Below are 26,356 nucleotides of genomic sequence, written 5' to 3'. Positions count from 1 at the left end.
ATGTTGAAATCGTAACACCCAATGCAATGTAGTAGGAGGTGGGACTTTTGGGAGGTGCTTAGGTCATGAGGGTGGAGCCCCTATGATGGGATTAATGCACTTGTAAAAACAGACTTGTTAGAGGCTGGGTGGCTCACGCCTTTCATGCCAGTCCTTTGGGAGGCCGAGGAGGACAGATCATGAGGTCAAGAGATCGAGACCACCCTGGCCAACATGGTGAAACCCTGTCTCTACTAAAAATACAAAAATTAGCCGGGTGTGGTGGTGCATGCCTGCAGTCCCAGCTACTCTGGAGGCTGAGGCAGGAGAATCGCTTGAACCCAGGAGGTGGAGGTTGCTGTGAGCTGAGATCGCGCCACTGCACTCCAGCCTGGCGACAGAGTGAGACTGTCTTAAAAACAAAAAACAAACAAAAAAAACAGAAACAGACCCTGGTAGGGGCTGGATGAGGTAGCTTATGCCTGTAATCTCAGCAGTTTGGGAGGCTGAGGTAGGTGGGTCACTTGAGGCCAGGAGTTCCAGACCAGCCAGGGCAACATAGCAAGACCCTGTCTCAATTTAAAAGACAAAAATATAAACGGACCCTGGAGAACTCTCTTGCTGTCTGCCATGTGAGGATACAAAGCAAAGCAGCAGTTTGCAACCCAGAAGAGAACCCTCGCCAACCCTGACCATGCTGGGACCCTGATCCCGGACTTGCAGCCTCCAAAACTGTGAGAAATAAATTTCTGTTGTTTACAAGCCACTCCGTGTATGGTATTTTGTTACAGCAGCGAGAGCTGACTAAGGCACTTCCTCCGTGTGTGGCATTTTGTTACAGCAGCGAGAGCTGACTAAGGCACTTCCTCCGTGTGTGGCATCTTGTTACAGCAGCAAGAGCTGACTAAGGCACTTCCCCCATGTGTGGTATTTTGTTACAGCAGCAAGAGCTGACTAAGGCACTTCCTCTGAGTGTCATATTTTGTTACAGCAGCGAGAGCTGACTAAGGCACTTCCCAGTCTGCCCTCAGTGGTGTCACATCTTTAGCTTGAAATCAACCATAGTGGGAGGACTTGCACCAGGGAAATTGGCTCAATATTTTTTTTTTTTCAGAAAGCCAGTTTTTTTTTTGTTTTTTTTTTTTGAGACGGAGTCTCACTCTGTTGCCCAGGTTGGAGTGCAGTGGCGCAATCTCGGCTCACTGCAAGCTCCGCCTCCCAGGTTCACGCCATTCTCCTGCCTCAGCCTCCCGAGTAGCTGGGACTACAGGCGCCCGCCACCGTGCCCAGCTAATTTTTTATATTTTTAGTAGAGACGGGGTTTCACCGTGTTAGCCAGGATGGTCTTGATCTCCTGACCTTGTGATCCACCGCCTCGGCCTCCCAAAGTGCTGGGATTACAGGCATGAGCCACTGCGCCCAGCCTAGAAAGCCAGTTATTAAACGTTTATCAGACACCACTGCATTTCTTTATCATTCTCTCTCTCTTTTGTTTATATTACTATATGTCTTAATGAACCATTTGAAAATAAGGTATAAACATCATAATCCTTTACCCCTTAATATGTAAGTGTGCATTTTCTTAAAAGCATTCTTCTACATCAAAATGAGGAAATTAACATTTATCCAATATTATTATCTAATCCACACACCTCTTTCAAAATGCCCTTTTTTCCCCCAATAATCTCCCCCCGCCGGACTCGAGCAATCATTCCACCTTAGCCTCCGAAAGTGCTGGGATTACAGGCCTGAGCCAACTTGTCTGGCCCAGTGATGTTTTTATAGATCCAGGATCCCATCCAGGGTCACCTGTTGCATTTAGTCATCCTGTTTCCTTTAGTCTGAAGCAGTTCCTTAGTGTTGTCCCGTCTTTCATGACCTTGACATTGTTGAAGAGTACCAGTCAATTTGTGTGATGTTTCCTCCTGATTTATGCATTTTTGGGTGCAGGAACACCTCAAAAGTGATGCCGTTTGTATTCTCCATTGTATCAGGAAGAATGTGATGTAAACTGTTTTCCCATCTGGTGATGTTAACTTTTGTCATTTGGCTAAGGTGGTGCCTGCCAGCCTCCTCCACTGTAAAGTTAATTGGTACGTGTTTTGTACTTATGAGTTAAGAAGTAATATTTTGAGACTCCTATTGTAGGGCAGAGCTTTCTCTTCTCTCCATGAATTTGTTTATGTATGTATGTATGTATATCAGTGGGGAAATATACATATGGATTCCTATTTGATTCAGGGGTTCAAAATCCATTCTGACGTCTAAATCCATTCGACATGGCTCTTCTGTGCAACCTACTTCCTTATTTTCTGGTGTAGGATATTGTAGGCTCTCCTTGTATTTTCCCTGCCCCAGCCTTGGACTCAACCATTTCTCCAAGGAGACTTTATTCCTTTTACTGAAAATCGTACTAAAAACTAAGTTCTGGGTCTCGGTGTGCCCGTTGGTACTGGGGTGTTATTGTTGCTAAGCCTTCAAACAAGACAGAGCTGGGAACGATCTGCATGCACGCACACATATCTGTGTATCTGTCCACGTGTGTGCGTGCATTCCGTCTCTCTACAATACAGTAAAACCCACACATTCACATTGATACATCTCATTCCAGTCCACCTCAGAGTCACTCTCATCCTCTCCTTTCCCCTTTCTGTATTTCGTATTTCCCTTCACTGATAGAGAAACCCGACTCTCAGCACACTTAGTGAATTTTTTTATTTGCACACCCCACTCTGGTACATAACCAAACTCCCGGGCCTGTGGGGCGAAAGCTCATCCCCAGAGGTGTCCCTGCCCCATCCATTCCCATCCTGGTGCTAAAGGCCCTAGTAGAAATCTCAGTCCCCATGAAGAGGAAAAGAAAAGGAGAGGGAAAGAGGGAAGGAGGAGGAAAGACCAGTTAGAAAGCTTGGCTGCGGAGCAGTCTCCCTTCCTCATTCCCCCTCTCAAACAAGACGGGCAGGGAAAGCTCTGCCTGGATTAAGGGGAAGGGGATGAGGGCCATATTTACTTACTCTGAAACAACGGCCTAGGAGATCGTCCAGCAGTTTCATTATAGCTCCTTTCAAATGAATGATTTTGAATTTGAGTATTTAAAACAACAGTGTTTTCCCCTTTATTACAGAACTGATACATATACATTATTGAACGTTAAAAAATACAAAGAAGACATTTTAAGAATGCAATTACCAAACATTTTCCCATCCAAAGATAATCACTTAGTTTTTTGGTGTATCCTTCTCCCCGCCACCCAACTCTTAGTTTGCAAAATTTCAAACCCACAGCAAAGCCACATTGATAGTACAATGAACATCTGTCGACCAGTCACCTGGAGTCACCAAGTGTTGTCATTTTGCTACATTTGACTTGTCTTTCTTTCTTTATATTCATATGTTTTATATTTTTCCACTTAGTCACTGGAAATTCAGTGGCAGACACTGTGGTAATTAATATCTAAAAACTTCAGTATGTTTGCTAAGAACAAGAATGTTCTCCTACATAGCCACAGTACAAATGTCTCACTCTGAAAATGAAGCCGGGCACAGCGGCTCACGCCTGTACACCCAGCATTTTGGGAGGCCCAGGTGGGAGGATTGCTTGAGCACAGGAGTTTGAGACCAGCCTGGGTAACGAAGTGAGACCCCCGTCTCTATAACGCACTTAAAATTAGCTGGGCATGGTGTTGTGTGCTGAGGTGGGAGGATCACTTGGGCCCAGGAGGTTGAGGCTGCACTCCAGCCTGGCCGACAGAGAGACTGTCTTGGGGGTAGGGGGTGAAGAACACTTCTCCAATGATATCCTGTTCCCGTTTCATTTTCCCCAATTGTCAAACTAATAATGTCCTTGGTCCCATCATTGATGATGTTAAATTTAATCACTTGGATGATCTGGTAGATGTCTCCATTGTAAAGGTAACCTTTCCCCTTTCAAACTTATAAGTAGTGTATAAGGTTACTGCTTTGAGACTGGAAACAGCCTGTTCTCCAAAAGACTCTCAACAATAATTAGATTTCACCTCCAAAAGAAACCTTCCTGTTTCTCCTTTTTAAAAAGAAATTTGAGTATCAGCTTGAACTCATGGATTATGTTTTTATTCAGTGTGTTATAATCTCTCCTGTCATTATTCATCCTGATGTTCAAATTGTCCCACAATTGGTCAGTGAGGCCCCTTCGGCCTGGCTCCCTACCCTTTTGCCGTGTTGCCGTCACGTTTTGAGCCCTTATTTTACTTCACCACACACAATGCTCCAGGCTCACCTTGAAATTTTTGCCCCGGTCCCAGAAGCAGCTGTTCCTCCAACTTCATTTTAATGGGAAATGGTTTTTAAAACTAGGATCTGAGCCTTACTTAGGTGAACTCGTTGCTTACGAAGTGTTATAGCATCTCGACCTTTTTAGAGCTAGCAAACATATGCAAAAAATATAAAACTATACAAATTAACTGATCCCTCTAAGGCAGTCACCAAAGTTTTCTCCCTTCTTTCTTCCATGCTGGGTGCTTTCCCACCGCCCACCGTGAGCACCCCAGCTCTCAGCGACGTGGATGTATTTGTACTCCTTCGCTCTGTCCCACAATCCACAAACGAGCTTTGGACTTGTCTCCTTTCCTTGAAGAAAATCGCATTACACATACACATCTACGTAGGCAAAGGTCCCTCTCTTTGTCCCCCTCGCTGACGTTTTGGCTGGTGCACCTGCTCCCTTCAGACGGAGCAGGAGAGCAAAGCGCTGGCCTGGGATCCAGGGAGCCCCCCGGGGCCAGTCCTGCGGCCACGAGGGCGCCTCACCACCAGTCCAGGGCGGGGTCCGCGGGCTCATAGGGCTGCAGCCAGGTGTCACTGTCGTTCTCTTCGGGGACGCGCGTCCCTCTAACCGGCAGCGGGCAGATGGTCAGGGGATCCGGATGTTCGCCGCCGTCGTGGGCCCTGGGCCTGAAGTACGCACAGAGCGCGCCCGAGAAGGTGTCGTGGAAGGTGAAGATGTGGGAGCCGTCGGACACGTTGAAGAAGGACAGCTTTCCGGCCTCGTAGTCCAGGAAGACGCCCAGGCGCCGCGGGGGCACGCGCAGGGCGAGCGCGACGCGGTGCGGGGCCAGCACGAAGTACTCGCAGCCGTTCCACAGCCCCAGCACCCAGTAGCCGGCCGCAGGGCTCAGGCGCGCAGGCCCCGCGCGCGGCACCGCGGCCAGGCAGGCGCCCAGGAACCAGCGGCTGCGGCGGCCCACGTGCACCTCCCAGTAGTGGCGGCCGGCGGAGAACCGCTCCAGGCTCAGCGCGCACGTCTGCTCCGAGAACCGCTGCGGGTGGCCGGGCGCCGGGCCCGGCGGCGCCCCGCGGGAAGACACGCTCTTGCCATCCTCCGACACCTCCAGGCTGGGGTGCGCCGAGGCCGGGTCCAGAGTCACATCCACTGCGCAGAGCCACAGCGTTAGTGCCCGCCCGGGACGGTCTGGGCCCCCGTCCGTGTCTTCCCCAAGGCGGACAAACCTCTAGTTTCTCTTGGTGGAATAATCGAGGAAATGAACCCCTTACCCCGACCCTCACCCCGGCAAACCCCCTCCCCAGGACCGAAGTGGCATGTGTAAGTCACTCCTGAGTGTTTGATAGTGACAGGGAATCCTGTCCTTTCCTGAACTGGAAGGTCCCTGAATTCCATACCAGAGATAGCAAAGGAAGGAGGCTGGCGGGGAGGGAGCCACGTCCCGGTCAAGGGCAAGGACCTATGGGCTGGTTCTAGCTCCTGCTGGTGGCACCACCCTGTGTGACCTTGGCATAATCAGGAGAGCGCTGAGCGTCATTTTACAGAAATTTTGGATTTTTTTTTTTTTTTTACATACAGTCCTTCAGAAAAGTTTTTAAAAGGATTTTAAAAGGACCTTTGAGATCATCTAGTCCAGTGCCCCACATTTCAACACCCCATCCCATTTGACAGACGGGAACCTAGGGGACCCCTTCGTCAGAGAATCTGGGAGGTTCATTACAGACTCTGCACTCTCGCCTGCAAATAGCCCCGAGCCAGATGGAAACAAACCTAGTGTAACCCCAAGGAGCGATGTGTTTGGGAGCTCACGTGTGCATGTGCGCATACACATGCAGGCATGTGTGTCGTGTGGCGTGTTTGCAAGTGTGCGTGTGTGTCTTGTGTGTGCAGGCCCCATACTTGGCTCCTATAAAGCCCTGTCCTCTAATCTCAGATCTCTCCACCTCCCTTCTGTTTAAGATCCGGCCAAACCAAAACACAAATCAGTTTCCTGGCTTCAGTTACCTGCATATTTTTGGGCTGCTCTCCACTCTGAAACCAAACAGAAAAGGGGAAAAAAGCTCAGAAATCTCAGTAACTCTGGAACCTTAACGAAGTCTCCAGATGTATGAGGGATGCATGCAGATCGAATGACCCCATTCCCACTGTGACAACTGGTTTGAATCCAGACTGGTCTTGGGGTTCACCATGTATTTTCCTGAGAAATTTTAGATTGAGTAGAGGCCTGTGTCATTGATGCCAGAGCTACGTGCAGGCTGAAATTCTGCTGGAAAAAGCAGGAGAGTGGAGCATGTAGGTAAAGAGACTCTATAAGCCGCCTGGATGCCCTGAGAGACAGAAGTGCAGCCTCAGCCTCTGACCCGCCAGGCTGTGCCCAGGAGGCCCAGCTGAGCCTGATGGGTCCCAAAGATGCCCTCTAGATGTCCTGTCTTTTCCTGACATGCCTCCATTCTTAATGTGAATCAATCTGAGTGGATTTCTGTTGTGTTTTATCTTGCTCTGTTTTGCAACAAAGATATCACCAAGTCACAAAAGCAAAAGCAACACAAGACGTTCTCAGAGCTCCAGATATTTACAGCAAGGCTTTGCTGCCCCAGTTTTGCGTCAGGATAACTGGTGAAGCTTTAAACACCATAGCTCTTGTGCGGAATATCTCAGTTCTACAAAGATGTTGATTTTCCCTAGTTTATCTGTAAGTTCAAAGTATTCCTATGTAAAACTCCTTTTGGATTTTTTGGGGAGATTTATGAATTTATCCTAAAATTTATATTTTAAAAATGTTCATTCACTTTAAAAAAGGAAGTGGAAATGGAGAAGGAAAACTTGTACTTTCAGCTACTACAAAAGCCATAGCAGTAAAAACAATGATGTAATAGGTGGCCAATGGACAAACTCATATAGAGATGGGAATCCAATATGCATCAAAGGTGGTTCCCCACATCAGTGGCAACCCTGGAATGGTGGAGTAAATGGCGTTGGCAAGCCCAACTGACTATATGGAGAAAAATCACAGGATTCTCACCCAACACCTCATAAAATGGCAAATTTTACAGGGATTAAAGATGCAAATATAACATAAAGATAGTAGAAAGGTTTTTGTAGTTACATAAAGAAAAAAAAAAATAGAAGAAAGTGTAAGAGAATCTTTGTGACCTAAGTGTGAGGAAGGTCTTCAACAAAACTTCAAAAACACAAACCATAAAGTAAAAAGTAGATGGATTATGTTTTATCAAAATTAATAATTCCTTTTCAATAAGGGGAACTATGGACAAAGCTAATGGCAGATGGCACAACAGAAGAAGGAATTCACGATGTTTACCCACGAGGGATTAATCACACACACACACACACACACACACACACACACACACACACACAGATATATAATATTCCTGTTAATAATAAAAGACAGCAATCCCATAAGAAAAATGGGTCAGTGATGTGAGCTGGCAATTTTCAGTAGAGGAAGTCCCCAGAGCCAACTAGCATATACAGAGATGCTCAATCTTCTCAGCATTCAGAGGGTGCAAACCTAAAGAACAATGAGCCGTCACTTATCCCCACTGATTGGCAAACTTGGAATGCTGGTTCACATGAGATGTGGGCACATGGAATCTCACTGCATGGCTGGTGGCAGGATAACGACACTGCCTTCATGGGATCCCACTATCCCCTTAGTGGACATACCCACCATGGGCCAGCAGTCTCCCTCCTAGTTATATACCCCAGAGAAATCTCCACACAGCGCCGTAAGGCAACACGTTTGAGACTATGCGTTCAGTGTTGTTGTGGAGTTAGAGGCAGCCTGGATACTTCTCCAGGAGGGTGGCTGGCTAAAATGAAGCACTCTGCAGTAAGGAGGAAAAACAGACTGAATGCACATGAGTGGCAGCGATGGATATTAAAGCATGATGATGCATATGGGAAAAGCAAGGAACATCACAGAACCATAAATGTCACTTACATGAACTAAGATGCATATGCATACATCGATATTCACATTTTGCAAGAATATATACAAAATATATACATTAGACTGTCTGCATTATGGGTGAATAGAGGGAGGTATGCAGAGAAGTATTTACATGTACAGCAACACACTCATGCCAGAACCATGAGTCTGAGTCTTGGAGGATGGGCACCAGGAGTCGCGGTAACTCTGATATGTAACCAGGATTGGAACTAGTGGTTTGCAGTACACTTAGTCCTCAGGACAGAGTATGACCTCTAACCAGTGACATAGATTAACACATGCTGTGTGAGGCCACGGAATGCAACCAGAATGAAGCCTGATTGGTTAATCAGGTGAGTTGGACTGGGGTGCTCAGATATAAATGAGGAAGAGTCAGAGAGAGATGGGTTCCACTCACCAGCCTGGCCTTCAGCCCGTCTCCAGTCTGAAGCAACCAAGGGAAAACAGGAAATTAGCACATCAGGACCCCAAGCTTCCCTGCTCACACATCACATCTTGCACCCACCCCGTCCCCCACCCCAACACCCACATAGCCAGCAGGGGTCCTGCCTGGGCATCATACCTGGTTGGGAGATGAGAAGAAGATATATGGGGAATCAGATGCAAAATGATGAATGAGGAGAAATAGTTCTTTTTTTTTTTGAGACAGAGTCTCGCTCTGTCGCCCAGGCTGGAGTGCAGTGGCGCCATCTCGGCTCACTGCAAGCTCCGCTTCCCGGGTTCATGCCATTCTCCTGCCTCAGCCTCCCACGTAGCTGGGACTACAGGCGCCCGCCGCCACGCCGGGCTAATTTTTTGTATTTTTAGAAGAGACGGGGTTTCACTGTGTTAGCCAGGCTGGTCTCGATCTCCTGACCTCGTGATCCACCCGCCTCGGCCTCCCAAAGTACTGGGATTACAGGCGTGAGCCACTGGGCCCGGCCCTGAGGAGAAATAGTTCTAAGAGGGGTCACTTACCAAGCTCTGTCTGAAGCTTTTCTGCAAGCAGAACAGACAAAGAAAACTTCAGCCTGCAGGTGGGTGGAACCATCTTCCCAAGACAGGCCACTGGGAAGAGCTTCCTTAGTCTTAAGCCACTGCTAATCACAGCTTCATTTTTTTTTCTTTTTTTCTTTTTTACAGCTTCCTCTTTGCCCCTTCATTGCCCTCAAAAAGAGGCCCATCTGCAGGACTCTTATGCCTCATCCTATCTTAGCTCAAAGGTGGAAATCTGCACACAGCCTAGAAGGGGAACCAGATCTTAGTACTGACAGGCCTCTTCCCAGGGTTCCGGTTGTTCCTTCTGCCTGAAATCACAAGCTTCCTGGGGCGGAGCTCCCGCCTAAGTGCAGGCACTGAGGGCCGCCTACGTGAGCCTCACGGTCACTCACCGGGTGCGTTATCTGAAGGACTGGAAGGACATCACACCCAATTATTTCCCCAAATAATTACCAAGGACTCCAACATTTTGCTACTAAAAATGCTTTCCTTTGATCTGTCCACCCAATGTCAAGCTCTTTCAAAAGTAAATGCTCCTGGGAGAGGCATTCATGCTATAGTGTTATGACTTACAATTCAGACTATAGCCTTAATGACTTATTAGGGCTATGTTTTTTTCATTCCCCTTGAAGGGCGAGGTAGACTGCCAGACAAGCTTTCCCAACCTTACAGTTTCATCTGAATTGCCCCCCCCAACCCCAACACCACGATGGCCTTTTCCTCCATTCCCCCTCCCTTGGGTTCACTCTGTCTTCCTCTCTACAGAGACACATCCCACGGTTTCACGTCTCTGAGTCCCTCTGGGGAGAAAAGTGAATCTGAGAAATTATTTCTATTTTGGTGCAAATTAAAGGTGCCACCCTTCCTAGTGCCATTTGCATTAAAAAGAAAAGGATATTTTAAGAAGATGAACCGGAGACAGTAAACGTTTTATGATGAATTTTAACTGAATTGTCTAATTTGCAGGGGAGGAGCTGGCAGGGTCTGTCCGGAGGGTCTCGGGCAGGGCACGGTGGCAGGCAGCCATCCTTTCAGCCCCTTAGCAAGGGAAGAGGTGGAGGCTCCCAGGGATGGTTTAGAATTAGATAGTCGCCAGCCGCTGTCCAAAGGGAGCCCCTCCTCCCACTGCCCAGGCACAGGGTCCACCCCACCGGCTGACAGGCAGCACTGTGGCCCCGCACCCAGAACTTACCCAGCTCTGCAGTGAGTTTCTCTAGAGAGAGAAAAAAAAAAAAAGATGAAGAAAAGGGGAAAGACTCTCAGCTTGGGGAATGAGGCAGACGGAACAGATGGGTGAACACTGAGGCCTCACCTCCGATGCGGCACTCCCACCCGCGGTGGTCTGCGGGCCCAGGCTGGGCTGGAAGTGAGGCTCCAGGCAGGGGATGGGGAAGTGCGCACCCTCGGCTGCCCTTCTCCATAGGAGGGTGACCCAGCGCCCTCCCTCCTGCTAGTGTGAAAATCAGTGTCGGAGCCCTTCCAAATCTACTAGCTCAGCGGAAACGTGAAGCCCCGGACACCGCCTCACGTAACTGGCTGTTTTCTCCGGTGCCTGACCGCCGCTTCCTGACCCTGTGCTGAGATGTTACGCATCAGCCCGGCTCCCCGTGCGTTATGAGAACCTGGACGAACTGGCGCTGGCGGCAGAGACCCCGGTCCCTGTTCCCTCTGTACAGTGTGATGTCAGGCTCCGAGGGTGTAACCGATAGCAGCCGGTCAACCCTGACGTCTGTGCACTAACCTCCGTGAAAATGCAGCCGTTCAGCACCTCCGCTTCTGTCCATATGAACGATCTTCCCTTTTCCCCACCGGGGTCACCGATCCCCGTTCCCCGGTGGCCGCCCTGACACCTCGCGCTGGAATAAACCCTCGTAACGGGACCCGCAGCCTTTAGATGACGGCGGGTTTTGGCACCTGGGCAGGTGGGTGCAGAACGCCCTGTCCCCGCTCACCTTGTCTCTTCTCCGCCTGCTTCCTCAGCTTTTCTGAAGGCAAAACGGGAGCGGAGAGGGCTGAGTGCGCGCCCCTGCCCCTTCCAGGCCGCCTTCCCGCGCCGCGTCCTGGGAGGAGGCGCCTCCGTGGCCCCGGGGTCCAGCACCGGCCGGTGCCCCTCCCCGCCCCGCCGCCCGCGCCGGTACCTCGGCTTCTCCGCTGCTTCTGGAGGACGCCCAGCGCCAGCGCCGCGAGGACCAACAGCAGCGGCGGCAGGGTCGCGACGAACGCGCTCTTCCACGGAGAGGCTCCGGGTACAAACACGTCTGGAAAACACCCGCAGGGGCCGTGTCGATCCAGGCGCCGCTGAACACCGAGAGGCGAGACCGGCCTGCCCGCCGCGTGCCGGGAAACCTCCCGAGGGACCTTCTCCGGGCGCCTCCGCAGCCGTCCGGGAAACGCGCGTGGGGCGGGGGCGCGCTCAGCGGAGGGGGCGGGGGCGCGCTGCGGGGTGTGCGGGAGGGAACCGCGCCCCAGCCCGGCTCGAGGCTTCTGCGGCCGCAGCGCCGCCCTCGCCCCGCGTCCTCCCGCTCTTGCCCCGCGCCCGAAGCGCGTTCCCAGGGGCTTGGCCGGCGGCGGATGTCCGGGCAGCTCCTGCTCGCACCCGCGCCGTCTGGTCCGCAAGTCGTCTCCTCGCTTGTTTGCAAACATCCGGCTTCTACCTGGGTTCTTACCACGCTTTTGGAAGAAGTGAGAACGAAACCACGTGCGCGTCCCTCCCGGCTCCCCAGGGAGGACCCGCCCGCAGGCAGGACGTGGCCGGGGGCGGCACCGACAGCACCAGCCGGCGCAGGGACGCGCAGAACGCACTGGCCCTTCACAAACCCTGTGGCGGTTTAATGGAGTAACTTTCTGTCCCTGTCATCTAATTATTAGAAAATGGTGCTTTTATCTCAGATCTTTAAAAAATATTCTTTTTATCGTAGTAAAATATACGTAACAACCTTTCCCATCTTAACCGTTTTTAAGTGTACAGTTCAGGGGCATTAAGTGCATTCACCATGTCGTGCAACCATCACCACCGCCCATCTCCAGAAGTTTCTTCATCTTTCAAAACTGAAACTCTGTACTTATTAAACAGTAATTCCTCTTCCCACGCCCAAGCCCCTGGCGCCCTCCGCATACTCTCCATCCCTGTGGACTTGACTCCTCTAGGTAATCCCACATCCGTGGAATCAGACGGCATTTGTTCTGTGTGTCTGGCTTATAAGTGACATCAGTGGACTGTGGTTTTTAATTTTGTTTTTCTAGCAGTGCATTTTTATTGTATGTTACAAAAACACTGGGTCACAATGGATTGGTCCTCACAACAGATGGTGTCTGAAGCAATGGCCTGGGGTCAAGGGCAAGGGCTCAGGGCGGACTGTCTCTGACCTGTGACCCTCCCCCTCGACCCTCTGGCCTCCTCGCTGTTCTGCCAGCAGCCGGCAGTTTCCCTCTCAGGCCCCTGGCTTTGCCCTTCCCGCCACCAGAAGGCCTTCCCAAAGGTATCCATGTGAGTCACGCCCTCTGTAGAGGGGTCCGCGCATGCAAACATTTACCCATCTAAAAATTTTTATATAAACTTGTTTCATAATAAATATCAATAATATAAATTAAGATTTATATTAAAAGCTAAAAAGAAAATATTGGGTTTTTCCTGGTGCAAAAAGAGAGACTCTTTCCTCTTCCCCTCTCTTAGTTCATTTTCCTTAGAAAATATATCAGTTCTTTCTTTACAACCCAAGAATGTTTTTCTTAAGGGCCACTGGTTTGAAATGTAAACGTAAAAGAGAGGGCACTGCCGTGGAGATCCCTGTCTCATGGGAGTTTAGCTTAGCTGCGTGGCTCCAAGTTGTAACTACAGGCTTGCCCTGGACATATCACATGCTTGATTTTTCCTTTGGTTAAAGACAGTTGGCTCACACAGATGGCCATCCCAATTCCCAGGGGATTTAGAACTGCTGTGGTAAGTGGTGTTGCCAGGTCCTCCTACTTGCAGACAAGTTATCATTTATCTTGAGAACATGTGTGCATTGGCTTGTATCTGACTGACTATATCAAAGGGGGAGTTTTTTTCTGTTATAATAAAATAGCTTTTGATTTGGACTCGTGTGAAAAGTGGCCCGTATGTTGGGTTTGTCCTCAAAATGTAAAACAATTAGAACCATGAACATGAAACCCTTCGGTGGCTGTCTCATAATAAGACTTTAATAATGACCTTGCCTTCAGCTCACTGCCTACACGCCCACTTCCCGGACGTGCCTTTTGTAATCTGTGGACATGCCTCACTACTTTCAGCCTGCTTCATTTTTCTCTACAGCACCTACCACCTTCTTCTTGTTTTTTTTTTTTTTTTTTTTTTTTTTTTTGAGACTGATTCTCGCTCTGTTGCCCAGGCTGGAGAGTGCAGATCTCGGCTCACTGCAACCTCTGCCCCCCGGTTCAAGCGATTCTCCTGCCTCAGCCTCCCAAGTAGCTGGGATTACAGGCGCCTGCCACTATGCCAGGCTAATTTTTGTATTTTTAGTAGAGATGGGGATTCACCATCTTGGCCAGGCTGGTCTTGAACTCCTGACCTCGTGATCTACCCGCCTTGGCCTCCCAAAGTGCTGGGATTACAGGCGTGAGCCACCGCACCTGGCTGCACCTACCACCTTCTAACGTGATGTGACAGGATGCACTTCTTTTGCTTATTGTCTGTATCCCTCACTGGCATGGGGACCTGAGGGTAGGGACTGGGGTCACGTTGTGGAAACTCAATACATACTGTTTGAGAGACAGCATTACGAATCTATTGGCTCCCATGATGCCTCTGATGAGCAGAGTTGATGGGTTTTAGTGTATGGCCTTAGGCACAGAAAGGCGGGCTCTCTGGGGCCTCTCTCATCGACCGTTTGGGTTCTCAGTAGCGTTCTTAGTGTGTTCCTAATATCCAAGGTGCTGACTTTTCAGGTGTCAAGGCCAACACACCCTATATGCAGACAGGCGCAGTACCATTGTGTCTTTATAGACTGCCTTTGGGCCAATGTGTATGTACACATGAGGACTAGGAAGATGGGTGTGAGCTAACAACCACTGACCTGCTATCTGGACCACGAACTCTTTCTTCTGGCTCAAGAGGAGATTCTGGATGGAGACGGACACGTTGCTGAGGGCTCCCTCTCGGACAACCACAGATGTTTCCAGACTGAACAGGCCCTGGGCATCCCAGACGATGGCTTCAAACTCTGGAGGCAGGCACTGTCCCTGGTGGTCTCTCCACTGAACCTTAGGCTTGGGGTACCAGCCACTGGATCTGAGCCTCAGCTGAATGCCTCCTTCCTTGAAGCCCTCAAGGGAGAGGTGAGGGTCTGAGCCCAGCGCTGGTGGAGGCAGGAGGAGTGGGAAAGGTCAGGCTCCTTCTGAGAAATCACTCAAAACGTTCATGCCACTGTTCAGCATTTGCAGTCACCATAAAGCATCATGAAGTGTGACTGCTATTAAGACGTGTGTGGGCTTGATGCTCCCCACCCATGGACGGGAAATGACAGTCTAAATCAGTGGTAGCACGTGGGGACAGTAATACCCCTGAGGGACATTTGGAAATGTGAAGGGGGTCATTGGGTGGGGAAGGGCTCCTGGCATTTAATCATGTTAGGCAAGGGACAGTTTCCCTAGAATGAAGAATAGCAGCACCCTAAATTCTAATAATTAGAGTTGTGACTCTTCTCCTTCTCTTGAATTCCCCCAGAGCTCTAGTGCCTGCATTATACACACTCCCTTATCTCTCCATCCTTGTGGAACTAGCATTATATTTTGAGTATGCAAAACATTAATGTGGTTTAAATGCCAATGCTGTATAGAAATGTATATCAGGAAAAAAGCTCCATCCTTTCCTTGTCATCACACCTCACCCTCAGTGACCAATCTCATCAATTTCTAGTTTATCCTTCCTATGTTCCCTTTTGCAATGTTTCTCCTTCTTTCTTACAATGCAAGTGTATGTTATTGAACCTTGCATTTTACTTTTCTCTCTTAACAATACTAGAAATCACTCTGCATCCATTCAGAGACCGCCTCATCATTGTTTCAGGTGCATAATATAGATTACTCCATTGGGTGGATAGAGCATACTCAGCTTTTATGCTTGGACATTTAGGTGGTTTCCACTATTTTGCAATTGTTTTTAAAAAGCTTTACAAAGATTAAACTCATACATATGCTTTTCTCATATTGGAGGTATCGGGGGTGGAGTAAGTTCCTGGAGGTGGGATTGCTGTGTCAGAGGGTAGCCACACAGCTAGTCCTCTTAAGTATTACCAAATTTCCCTGTCCTGGAGCTTTCCAACTTTGAATTCCACTAACATAGTATAAGACAGCTTTCTTCTCCATAGCTCCATCAACAGTACATGGAAGAGCTTTTGAAATTTTGCTAGTCTGACAGTTTAAAAAAAATTGCATTTTGACATAGCTTTGATTTGCCTTTCTCTCACTATGAGTAATTTTGTTACTCAATATATTATATATTATATATAATATATAATATATATTTTTATATTTTATATATTTATATATCATATATATGATATATTATATAACTAATATAATTATATAATATTATATAACTAATATAATTATATAATATTATATAACTAATATAATTATATATTATATAACTAATATAATTATATATTATATAACTAATATAATTATATAATATTATATAACTATATAATTAATATATAGCATACTATATATATATATATTTCAAGACAGAGTTGTCACCCAGGCTGGAGTGCAGTGGCAAGTCAAGCTCACTGCAGCCAGATCCTTCCACCTCACCCCCCTGAGTAGCTGGGACTACAGGCATGCATCACCACACCTGGCTAAGAGATGGGGTCTCCCTATGTTGCCTGGGCTGGTCTCGAACTCTGGGGCTCAAGTGATCTGCTTGCCTCGGTCTTCCAAAGTGCTGGGATTACAGGCTTGAGCCACTGTACCCGGCCCTTTTCATATGTTTAAGGGCTATTTGTGTATTTTTTGGTGAACTGTTTGTTTTGTTTGTTCATTTGAGAATGGACCTATCCATCAGCTTTTATGTTTTTTAAAAATCACCGACATTCTTCTGTTCTCTGTGACTCTACCTCTACTTGGCAAAGCACCTGGATTTCCCTCTCCCCTGCAGGGCCTTAGGTCAGTCCACGCACCTGCTACCTCCAGTTCCCAGAGAGCTTCGCCAGAGAAGTTGTCGGAGTGGAAGCGGCAGCCATATATGCCCTTGTCGGAGGGGACGATGCTGTGAAGCTGCAGGACCACGCTGCCATAGGCGATGTCGTCCTTGACCAACTTGGTCCTGTTCCGGAACGCCTGCATCTGCCTGCCAGGGAGCTCCTGCTGCTCCTGGTACAGGTGTACCACATTTAAGGTGTGGCTCCGGAACCAGCAGATCTCCATTTGCTGGGCATCCAGCTGTGGCCACAGGTGGCACGGGAACTCCACCTCCTCCCCGACGAGGGCCAGGATGGGATGCTCAGGGCCTAGCACCTCGACCTCTAGGATGACAAGTCAGAACAGGCAAAAGCAACCCTCATCCAATTTTTAAAAAAGTTATCACACCCCTTTATAGCTGAGGAATCTACAGTAAACCATACAAACAAGAAAGGCGAGATACTCTACAGGACAACTGGCCTGGATCCTTGAACAAGTAATTTTTACGAAAAAACGTTGAGTGCACGATTAAACAAATACACAGGTGACATCACAACCAGATTTGTGGTGCTGAGCTGGTAACTGGTTTCATCCAACCAGGTACAAATGTTATTTTGGGGACAATTATGTAAATATGACCAAGGCATTAAGTGAAATGGAATCTTTGATCAAAAAAGCAAGTGTCAAAATAATCTGTAGAATATTATCTTAAGTAAAAAACATACGTGTTTGCATAAATGTGCAGAGAAAAATACCTGAAAGGAGACATCAAATTGCTGATGGTGATAATTTCTGCATGATGAGAATAGATATTTTCTCATTTTTGCTTGTCTGATTTTCCAAGTTTAAAAAATAATTCACATGTACAGCTTCTACAAAGGGTATCAAAAATCATCCATGAGGGCTCCCTGCTCCACAGGTTTTCTTATCAAAACGCCAACCAAATCCTTCCTTTGAGACTCATTTGTTGGGATCTTTCATTTGATCACCCTCCTCTTTGACGGCTTCTTCATGGGGCCTCTCTGCTCCCTGTGGTCTGGTCTGTTGTCTGCAGTTCCCATGAGAGTTGCTGCTCCTGCACAGTTCTTCTGCACGCACAGTTCCCTGCCACCCCACAGGCACTCACTCTTCTCTCTGGCCTCTGTACCTCTCCTCTCCTTTCTTTCCAAGTTCAGCTAAAACTCCATCCCGAAGCTCGCTTGTCATGGACACCCCTGTCCTGCACTTGGCCCACAGGAAATGGAGGGACCTTCCTTTGTTCACACTATTTGAGGCGCCTCATTGCCCACTGGGTGAGTATCCAATACCCTTCCTACAAGTTTCCCTCTCCAGGTTCTCTCTGGCTGTCTCTCTCCACACACCGATGTCTGACTGTTTCCCTGGGCACACCCTACCTCAGCTAATCCCCTACCTGTCAACTTCCTGGAGAATGTGCATCCTGTAAGCCTCTGCTCCAACTATATTCCCACTCTATGGCTCTCCTCAGCTTTCCGGGAACAAATCATTGCTCTTAGCTGTGCTCCCAAAGTCTTTGGACACAATTCTCTCTCTCTCTCTCCCTCTCTCTCTCGCTCTCTCTCTTTCTCTCAGCCATGGTCACATAAATGGACAGCCATTTATGCCACATCCATACCCCTCCCTTGACTACAGACTGCTGAAGACCTGGGCTATGTTGCAGTCACTTTGGTATTCCTGGTTTCCAGCCCAGGAAATTAGGAAATTACCTTTGAATTATTAGTTTGCACCCTCTGTTGGCTACATCTTTCATGAGAGAAGCTTTGCAAGGGGTAAAAGTAAAAACGTATATCAATGGGTTCAGCACAAACACAGGCCAGTGAGTTTCCTGGCACCGTCTTGCTCTGCTCCCTGCTATGCCTGTGGATTTCAGAGTGCTGGGAAGTGTGCAGGAGGTGTTGGGGGCTGGGGAGATGGTGGAGGAACATTACAGACTGGGGAGATGGTAGAGGAGGTGTCGAGGGCTGGGGAGATGGTGGAGGAGGTGTTGGGGGCTGGGGAGATGGTGGAGGAGGTGTTGAGAGCTGGAGAGATGGTGGAGGAGGTGTTGGGGGCTGGAGAGATGGTGGAGGAACACTGGGGGCTGAGGAGATGGTGGAGGAGGTGTTGAGGGCTGGGGAGATGGTGGAGGAGGTGTCGGGGGCGGGGGAGATGGTGGAGGAGGTGTCGGGGGCGGGGGAGATGGTGGAGGAGGTGTTGGGGGCTGGGGAGATGGTGGAGGAGGTGTTGAGAGCTGGAGAGATGGTGGAGGAGGTGTTGGGGGCTGGAGAGATGGTGGAGGAACACTGGGGGCTGAGGAGATGGTGGAGGAGGTGTTGAGGGCTGGGGAGATGGTGGAGGAGGTGTCGGGGGCGGGGGAGATGGTGGAGGAGGTGTCGGGGGCGGGGGAGATGGTGGAGGAGGTGTCGGGGGCTGGGGAGATGGTGGAGGAGGTGTCGGGGGCTGGGGAGATGGAGGAGGTGTCGGGGGCTGGGGAGACGGTGGAGGAGGTGTCGGGGGCTGGGGAGATGGTGGAGGAGGTGTCGGGGGCTGGGGAGATGGTGGAGGAGGTGTCGGGGGCTGGGGAGACGGTGGAGGAGGTGTCGGGGGCTGGGGAGATGGTGGAGGAGGTGTCGGGGGCTGGGGAGATGGTGGAGGAGGTGTCGGGGGCTGGGGAGATGGTGGGGGCTGGGGAGATGGTGGAGGAGGTGTCGGGGGCTGGGGAGATGGTGGAGTAGGTGTCGGGGGCTGGGGAGATGGTGGAGGAGGTGTTGGGGGCTGGGGAGATGGTGGAGGAGGTGTTGAGGGCTGGGGAGATGGTGGAGGAGGTGTGGGGGGCGGAGGAGATGGTGGAGGAACATCACTACAGGCTGGGGAGATGGTGGAGGAGGTGTTGAGGGCGGGGGAGATGGTGGAGGAACATCACTACAGGCTGGGTAATGCTCGGGGTAGTGGCTCTTTAACAACCAGGATGGAAGACTTTTTTGTATTTTAGCGTCTGGCACACCCTGGTAATGTGCTAAGATCGTAGCCCTGGGGAGCACCTGGCAGGAGGGGTGGCGTTCACATCCTGGCCAGCTAGGCTGCAGATCAGACACAATACCTGAGCTCGGCTCCCCAGGCTGAAGGAGGAGGAGGTGCATGAGGAAGACAAGACTGCTGGTCAGAGATACTGGCTTCAAGGAGTCCAGGGAGACTGGGAGATCCACCATCTGTTGTCAGCAGTGGGGGCCACCTGGAGAGGGACAAAGGGATGCTGGAGCGACGTGCAAAGGTAGGGGGAGCTGGAACTCACTCCATCAGACCTGAAGTCTGTGTGGCCTCAGTTATTTTTGTCTAGTTCTCAAATTCCTTACAAGCCTCAGCGCTTGGCTTCTTCCATGGCCAGAGGGGAGAGCTGCTTCTAATTTTCCCAGGGGACACTGTTAATGGCATCCGTGGCCTTGCCCAGGTTCACAGAGCTGCAAGGGGACGAGGCTGAAGGATCCCAGAGGAAGCAGCTTCTGTGCTGCTTATTGTTTAGAGCCAGGAATAGAGCCACACAATGTGTGGGGGCTCAGCGCCCCCCCTTTTCTGGGCTTAGCGACTTTCCTCAAACAAAGGGCAATCTCTGAAGATCTCAGAGGCATTTTCATTCTTCCTGCCTCACCACCAACAACCCAACCTTCGTCCCACTTCCCTTTGGTCTGGAACATCGAGTCCGCAAAACAGAGGAACAAACACAGAGTTCTGCTCTCTCAGAAGTGGAGTGCATGCAGGTGGCTGCCTGCCAGCCCCAGCAACATCCTAGGACACTCTCCTCCAGGCCTGGGACCTCAAGTTGTGCCTTCAGGAGGCCAGCTGGTAACTGTCTCTGTGTCGATAGCATCTTCGGGGCCACAGTGATGGAGTCATCCCATCTAGCCACCCCTTCCTCATCTATGACCCAGGAGGCCCAGACCCGGCCCAGACAAGGGCTACCCCCTCACTCCTGATGCTCTGCTCCCTTGGGACCCACTAATGACTCACGGCCAGAGAGTTTGCTGCTGCCAATGAGTCTCTGGAGATACACAAAACTCTCCATATTTCTCTTGCATTTAGTTCTGCAAGATTTTAGGCAGATTTTGTCATTGGCTGGACTGAAATCTCTGCCTGAACCATGGAAGAAACCAATGCCCACGCCCATGGGTTGCTGGGAGCTCTTGGAATCAAAGTCAGCACCTCCCTCCCCCCTGCCTTCCCAACGTCCACGCACTGTCTTCATCCTGGGACTGCACCCCTTGCCTTTCACTTCATCACAGTGCCCTTGTTGGAAGGCCATGGTGGGCTCCTCTCTCCAACCCTCTCTGTCTCCCCGTCGGCCCCCACGGCTTGGCTTTTCTTCCGAGACCTTGGCATGGCAGGTGTTTCTGGTGTCCTGTGGCCACAGGGCACCGTCAGCAACACCATCAGCAGGTGTGAAGGAAGGACTTTCAAAGCTGCTGGGCCATGCAGAGGCAGAAGGATCAGAGGAGGTATGCAGGGTGAGTTAATGAGGTGGTCGAGGCTCCCCAGGGACCCTTAGGCTGGGAGGGACCCAGATGGGCAGGAATACAAGGGAAGAGGGGTGGCCTGTGAGGCGCGTGGGCTGATGGCCCTGTCTCCTAGAGCTAAAATTGAGGGGACAAACAGAGGACAGGTTGGGACAGCTCCAGGTGTGTTTCAAGAAGGTTCAAGGACAGGAGGTGGGGTCCCCCCGAAGCGGGGCCGTGTTGACACCTCTCAGTTATTGGAACATGATTCACACAATAACCAGCATGGGCAGAGGCCTCGGGCAGGGTCCAGGCCCTGGCTGGACAGTCCAGACTCTCACCCTCTGTGGCTACTGGTGGAAGCCTCTCTGCGACAGGTGGGGAAGCTGGCAAGGAAGGGTTCCAGCAAAGGGGTCTACACCGGTCATGCACCTTCTCACCCTCTCTTCTGTTCCCTTCTCTTTTCCTTTATACTTCAGTCTTTTCTTCTGGATTCTAGACACAGGTTAGAGCCCCAAGACAGCAAAGCCAGGAGGGGCACGTCAGTGTTCAGCTAGTACCTTCCAAAACCAAGAGGGGCTCAGGGTGTGTTTATGCATCCATTCGGATGGGTTGGGTTCTGGGGAATTAGCCGAGGTTGTGTTAGGTTGTGACACAGGTCTGCTCATAAGGTGGTAATGGGGCGCGAGACAGGTCCCCCAGCTGGCCTCCTCACAGAAGGAGCACTCACTCCAATTTCCCTGGACTGGGGGCAGGCTGCCACCTCCTGGGGACAGGGGATTGGGGCAGGATGTTCCAGAACCGTGGAAGTGCTAGAGGGACCTCAGTTCTCTGTTGTGATACACCCGTGTGATTCCCATCATGGAATCTTCAGGGGAGGAGGATTGTAGACACACACACACACACACACAGACACACACACACATGCACGCACACACATAGACACACCCATGCAAACACACACAGACACACACACAGACACACACATAGACACACACACAGATGCACACACACAGACACATACACACACATAGACACACACACACGTGCTGACAGTAATAAAAACTAACATGCATTGGGTACTTCCTATCTATCAAACACTTATCTATACCTCAGTATTATTATTATTATTATTATTATTACTAATAGGTACAAATTATAGATAAGGAAATGGAGGCCCAGGAGCTGAGTGACTTGCTCCTGCACACAGTGGGTGAGTGGTGGGGTGGGGTTCCACCCACTGTCTGGTTCCAGAGTCTCGCTCTGCACGTCTCGAATTCAGATTCCTCACCAGCTACATCGTGTGTCTGGGTACACCCTTCAGTCACTCCTGTTACCCAAAACCATGACCGTCTCAGGAACCAGCTGGCCACAGACCAAACACTCACCCTAACCTGCCATCACACAGAGGCACCGAAGAAGCGACCGGCTTACATGGTGCCAGCCACAAAACCAGCCAACCAACCAACTAATGAATACAAAATTTAAAATCCCACTGCCAGATAAAACAACGTAAAACTGAGGTCTCCCTAAGACTTTGTCAGAGCATCTTCTCGGCCAGGAGGAACAGGTACCTGGTCCCTTTGCTCCCAACACTCAAGGGTATCATCTTGAAAGCCTTTAGCAGAGAGAGATGGTCTGGCAGCTTCCTGAAGGGCTGCGCTCCGCCCTTTCTGACCTCACTCTCCAGTTAAGGATCCAGGGTGCTCAATCCTTACTTGAAGCTCAAGTCCCCTCCTCGAAGGAAACACTTTCCACTCTCTGCTATTTTGATTACAGTGTAAATTGATTTCAGGTTGTTCCTGGTGAGGAGGTTTTGCCTGGGGAAGGAGTAAGGGACTGGACGCGTCGGATATTTGGGGAAGATGGAAAACGCAGTGTGCGCAAGGACCACAAAGGGATCCTCCAGCTGGAGCTGAGCTCTGCCGGCGGGCACATGCTGCTTGTCCTCCCAGGAGCCCCGGGCTGCGCCCTCCGGAAGGCACAGGGAGAAATAAGGGGTCCTGAGAAATGTCACTGCCTGCACCCAGCAAAAGCCCCTTTCTTTCTTCTTCTCTTTTTATTTTTCTTTTCTTCTTGCTCTCTCACTGCCCCCAGCCCGCCCCACTCCTGTTCTCTCCTCCTGCACCTGCAATTCCTAAACAACCCTGATGTTATTCTGATTTCCGGTCCCTCAGTCTTGAGTCTGTCTTTAAAGATGAGTACTTTTTGCTTTGCTACTGTTATTTTTTAGATAATTTATTGTTAAATAAAGAATTTTAAAGCAAAATGCAGTGGGACAGATGTCAAAGGCAAGTTGAAAACATAATTTCTGTCAAATACTATTCTGGATTTCCTAAGATTAGGCACAAGAAAAGCGTCAAATGAAAAGGTACTTACTCAAACTAAGTCTTTTTAAAAAGTCTGTATTTGAAAGGAAAACAGCTTTTCACTAAAAATATAAATCATTCTTATTACAGGAAAACCATAATTTAAGAGACTGAGAAAAAAGGTTTTTGATTCACAAATAAACGGCATCTCCCTAATACACTTAGGAATGTTTGTTTTTAATCAGTGACTCTTAAAAATCACTGCTTCCACCTGACAAACTCACGCGAATCACTATGGATTGGTGTCCTCTGAGCCACCCTGAAGCATCCCATTTTCTCTACACATGTCCTTTTCTCCAACTTTCAGCAAAGCAAGAATGGAGAAAAAGAGGATTAGAAGGAACTTCAGTTGGTTCCCTAGTGAATAACTTAACAAAATAAAACCTGCTTTTCCATTTGTATTACACATTCACAATCTCACACTCTTACTTACTCTATTGGTGAATTTCAGATTCTGTCCACACATATAATTACTTGCCTGAACTTAACACTATCTTCCTGACAAACAGTAAATCTCCCAAGGACGTCTCCGAACCTGGCGGTGTCCACGGGCCACGCCCTCCCACAGGACTCCCTCGCCTGCTATGCAGCTGTTGGCGTCCTGAGCGATCCCAGTGTTTCCATGGGGGCAGAGCAAAACCTTGGGGATTCTCTAACATAATTTTAAGACTACGTTTCACACTTAAATGACCACGTTATGAAACCTGGCAGGAAAATCCATGTTATTAATAAATGCCATGTCTCTTGCTCTCCCAAACACAGGAAGCATTTTTTGCTCTGCATGTGTCTGCGGAGACTGTGGGGTCCCAGAGTGGAAAACTTCTCTAGTAACAAAGTACAGAAATTATCCCTGAAGTATAGTCTTTGCCTTGCTACTTCTGTAAGCTGTGTAACTGGTGAATTTTGCCTGTCTCCTGTCCTCCACTCCCCAAGCTGCAAGTCCGCAGGTGTCAGTGGGGCCTTGGCCCTCTCCCACGGGCCTCCCCGACACCCCCTGCAATGCCCTTCCCCCCGGCAGACCCCAGCTAGTGCTCACTGCCTGCACTGGTTTGATTTCGATAGGTTCACAAGAGGATTTCCACCCTCTTAGTCTCTAAGGAAGATGGACTGCCCCAAGAAGGGAACCGCAATGAGGCTTGAAATCTTTTTCGTCTGGTGGGGGCAATGGGATGTATGAGGATCCTGCCTCCTGAGATGGGGCCCACCTAAACGGGCGTGGACATCTCCTCTCGGCCACACTCGAAACATCCCATACTGCGGCCAAGCTCGGATAATAAAATGGTGCCACTAATTGTACGCCCTCCCAAAGCCTCCCACCTTCATTTTCTGATTGCCGTTTCTGAAAGATGGAGGTGTAGGCAGCTGTTGAGAATGAGCCACTTACCTGGCAGGTAGCAGCAAAAGGTCTCAAATGGCAGATGAGTCCTGGTGAGCTCACCTCCTCTGCAAAGGGTGATGATTGCTGTAAAGTGTCTTGGTCTCAGATGCTAAGATTCCCTAGACGTGGACTGGCAGCTGAGCTCCAGAGGCCAGGGCACGTGTGACAGAATTATTTATCCATCTTCCACCCTAAGATATATGCCGTTTGCTCTGCCCTTGGCTATGGAAACCAAGATGGATAGAACAAAACAAGGAAGTCGTCACATCCTGTCTCTGAGAAAAATCTTGAATTCCCATGTAAAATATCTCTCCAGGGTCACAGAAGGAGGGGAAAGGTATCTGAGCTTTGTAGAGAGCTACAGCTGCAGAGGCTCAAAGTGAGGAGAAAACGCTCCAGCTGGGTTCAGGGTCTTTGTGCCGGTGAAGCTCGGACTCCAAGGAGGCAGGGTAGCAGTCCCCGAACAGCGGAAGAGAGTAGACCGCAGTCTCCACTAACTAACCACGAGGAAGGGGCTGATGAGCAGTCCCCGAACAGCGAAAGAGAGTAGACTGCAGTCTCCACTAACTAACCACGAGGAAGGGGCTGATGAGCAGTCCCCGAACAGTGAAAGAGAGTAGACTGCAGTCTCCACTAACTAACCACGAGGAAGGGGCTGATGACCGATTTTTAACCCACCATAACCTTCTCAGGGCAAGGTCAGTAAGGAATAAATCCTGGGGGCATTGTCGTTAGCGCAACCTGCAAAACCTGTTCACATGCAACTTAGAAATGCAGGAGGGTGCTGGATTGGGATTTCTCTAGTGGAGAAGAGGTCAGAAAAGAAGCAGCAAGCACTACCCCACCCCAGCCCACCCCATCTTACTGTAGGCCACGGTGCAACTTGGGCATTAGTGGACTGAGGCACCAGCCACCCAGCTGCAGCCCACACTGACGTCCCCTCCAGGGAACAGGCCAGAGCGGAGGCACGAGCAGCTCAAGCACATGCAGTGTTGTGGGAAACTGAGGACCGGAGATACCGATGTGAAGAACAGGAGGATTGTTTATTTTAGGTACACACCGGCTCAGTGGACTCACATCCAAAAAGCTGAGCATTAAACAAAGACAGAGCGGGGTTTTTGTAAGTGGACTTACAATAAATAAAACAAAAGCAGCTAATCATATGATAGGTCACATAATCTAGAGCATAGCATAACTTGTGGCCTTGCACAGCTGGTGACTTTGTAGCTGCATTGAAAGAAAAACAAGAACTGGCTAAGTACAGACATTTGTAAAACACAATCATGCTTAAGAAGCCTGGGAAAACAGTGACAGTAAAAGAATTTGTCTTTCTCTCTTTTTCCTTCAACCTTGCTCTGGAAGTGGGGCGGGGGGTATCTGGAGCCAATTCCTTTGGCCTTGGCTTTCTGGACACTGTTATAACTGTCCTTGCAGTGGGCTTGCTAGGCAGAGGAAAACTTGTCCTTTACTTTTTAACCCTTGCCTTGCCTGTTACTTTTCTTGGAGTGAATGAATGCATATGTATTTTTAAATTTTCTGCCTCAGTAGCACACCCCAGGGACTCCCAGAAGTGCCTGTGTTTGTAGAGGGGCCTGTGCAGGTGACAGGGCACTACATGGGTGGGAGACAGGAGCCAGCAAGCTTCAGGCATGGACCTGGAGGTGACTGTCTGTGCTCAGACAGGCTGGTGAGACTGGGCACCCAGGCTTATTAACGTGAACAGATGTCCCTAGGACAGCAAAAGGGGCTGAACAGTGAGCTCAAACAGTGGGTG

The 26,356-nt window shown here is 49.7% G+C and overlaps 2 protein-coding genes across 7 annotated transcripts; one reads left to right on the top strand and one right to left on the bottom strand.

The window, feature by feature from the left end:
- Nucleotides 1-2,676: 2,676 nt before the first annotated feature.
- BTNL9 (butyrophilin like 9) lies at nt 2,677-25,006 on the bottom strand. 6 transcript variants are annotated; one of them, XM_063604728.1, is made up of 12 exons: nt 24,589-24,901; nt 19,449-19,580; nt 16,351-16,695; nt 14,245-14,526; nt 11,329-11,448; nt 11,143-11,175; nt 10,383-10,403; nt 9,170-9,190; nt 8,610-8,636; nt 6,244-6,270; nt 5,637-5,744; nt 2,677-5,388 (listed from the first exon to the last, which is right to left on the bottom strand). In XM_063604728.1, the coding sequence occupies exons 2-12, from the start codon at nt 19,555-19,557 to the stop codon at nt 4,763-4,765; spliced, it is 1,719 nt and encodes a 572-aa protein (XP_063460798.1). In that variant the 5' UTR covers nt 19,558-19,580; nt 24,589-24,901; the 3' UTR covers nt 2,677-4,762. The 6 variants fall into 6 exon arrangements, 5 of the variants coding, with proteins under 5 accessions (XP_063460798.1, XP_024784660.3, XP_034817145.2 ...); XM_024928892.3 differs by lacking the exon at nt 5,637-5,744 and having other exon boundaries at nt 24,589-25,006; XR_004671775.2 differs by lacking the exons at nt 2,677-5,388; nt 5,637-5,744; nt 6,244-6,270 and adding exons at nt 6,278-7,771; nt 7,964-8,087 and having other exon boundaries at nt 24,589-24,945.
- LOC117980455 (uncharacterized) lies at nt 19,992-23,110 on the top strand. Its single transcript, XM_034961256.2, has 2 exons — nt 19,992-20,847; nt 22,631-23,110. Exons 1-2 carry the CDS (start codon nt 20,377-20,379, stop codon nt 23,066-23,068), a joined length of 909 nt encoding a protein of 302 aa, XP_034817147.1. The 5' UTR covers nt 19,992-20,376; the 3' UTR covers nt 23,069-23,110.
- Nucleotides 25,007-26,356: the final 1,350 nt, after the last annotated feature.

The sequence above is a fragment of the Pan paniscus genome, chromosome 4 (genome assembly GCF_029289425.2).
Source record: "Pan paniscus chromosome 4, NHGRI_mPanPan1-v2.0_pri, whole genome shotgun sequence".
In the NCBI taxonomy this organism is placed as follows: domain Eukaryota; kingdom Metazoa; phylum Chordata; class Mammalia; order Primates; family Hominidae; genus Pan; species Pan paniscus.
Note: the sequence above shows the minus strand (reverse complement) of the source record. Positions and strands in the feature narration are given on the sequence as shown.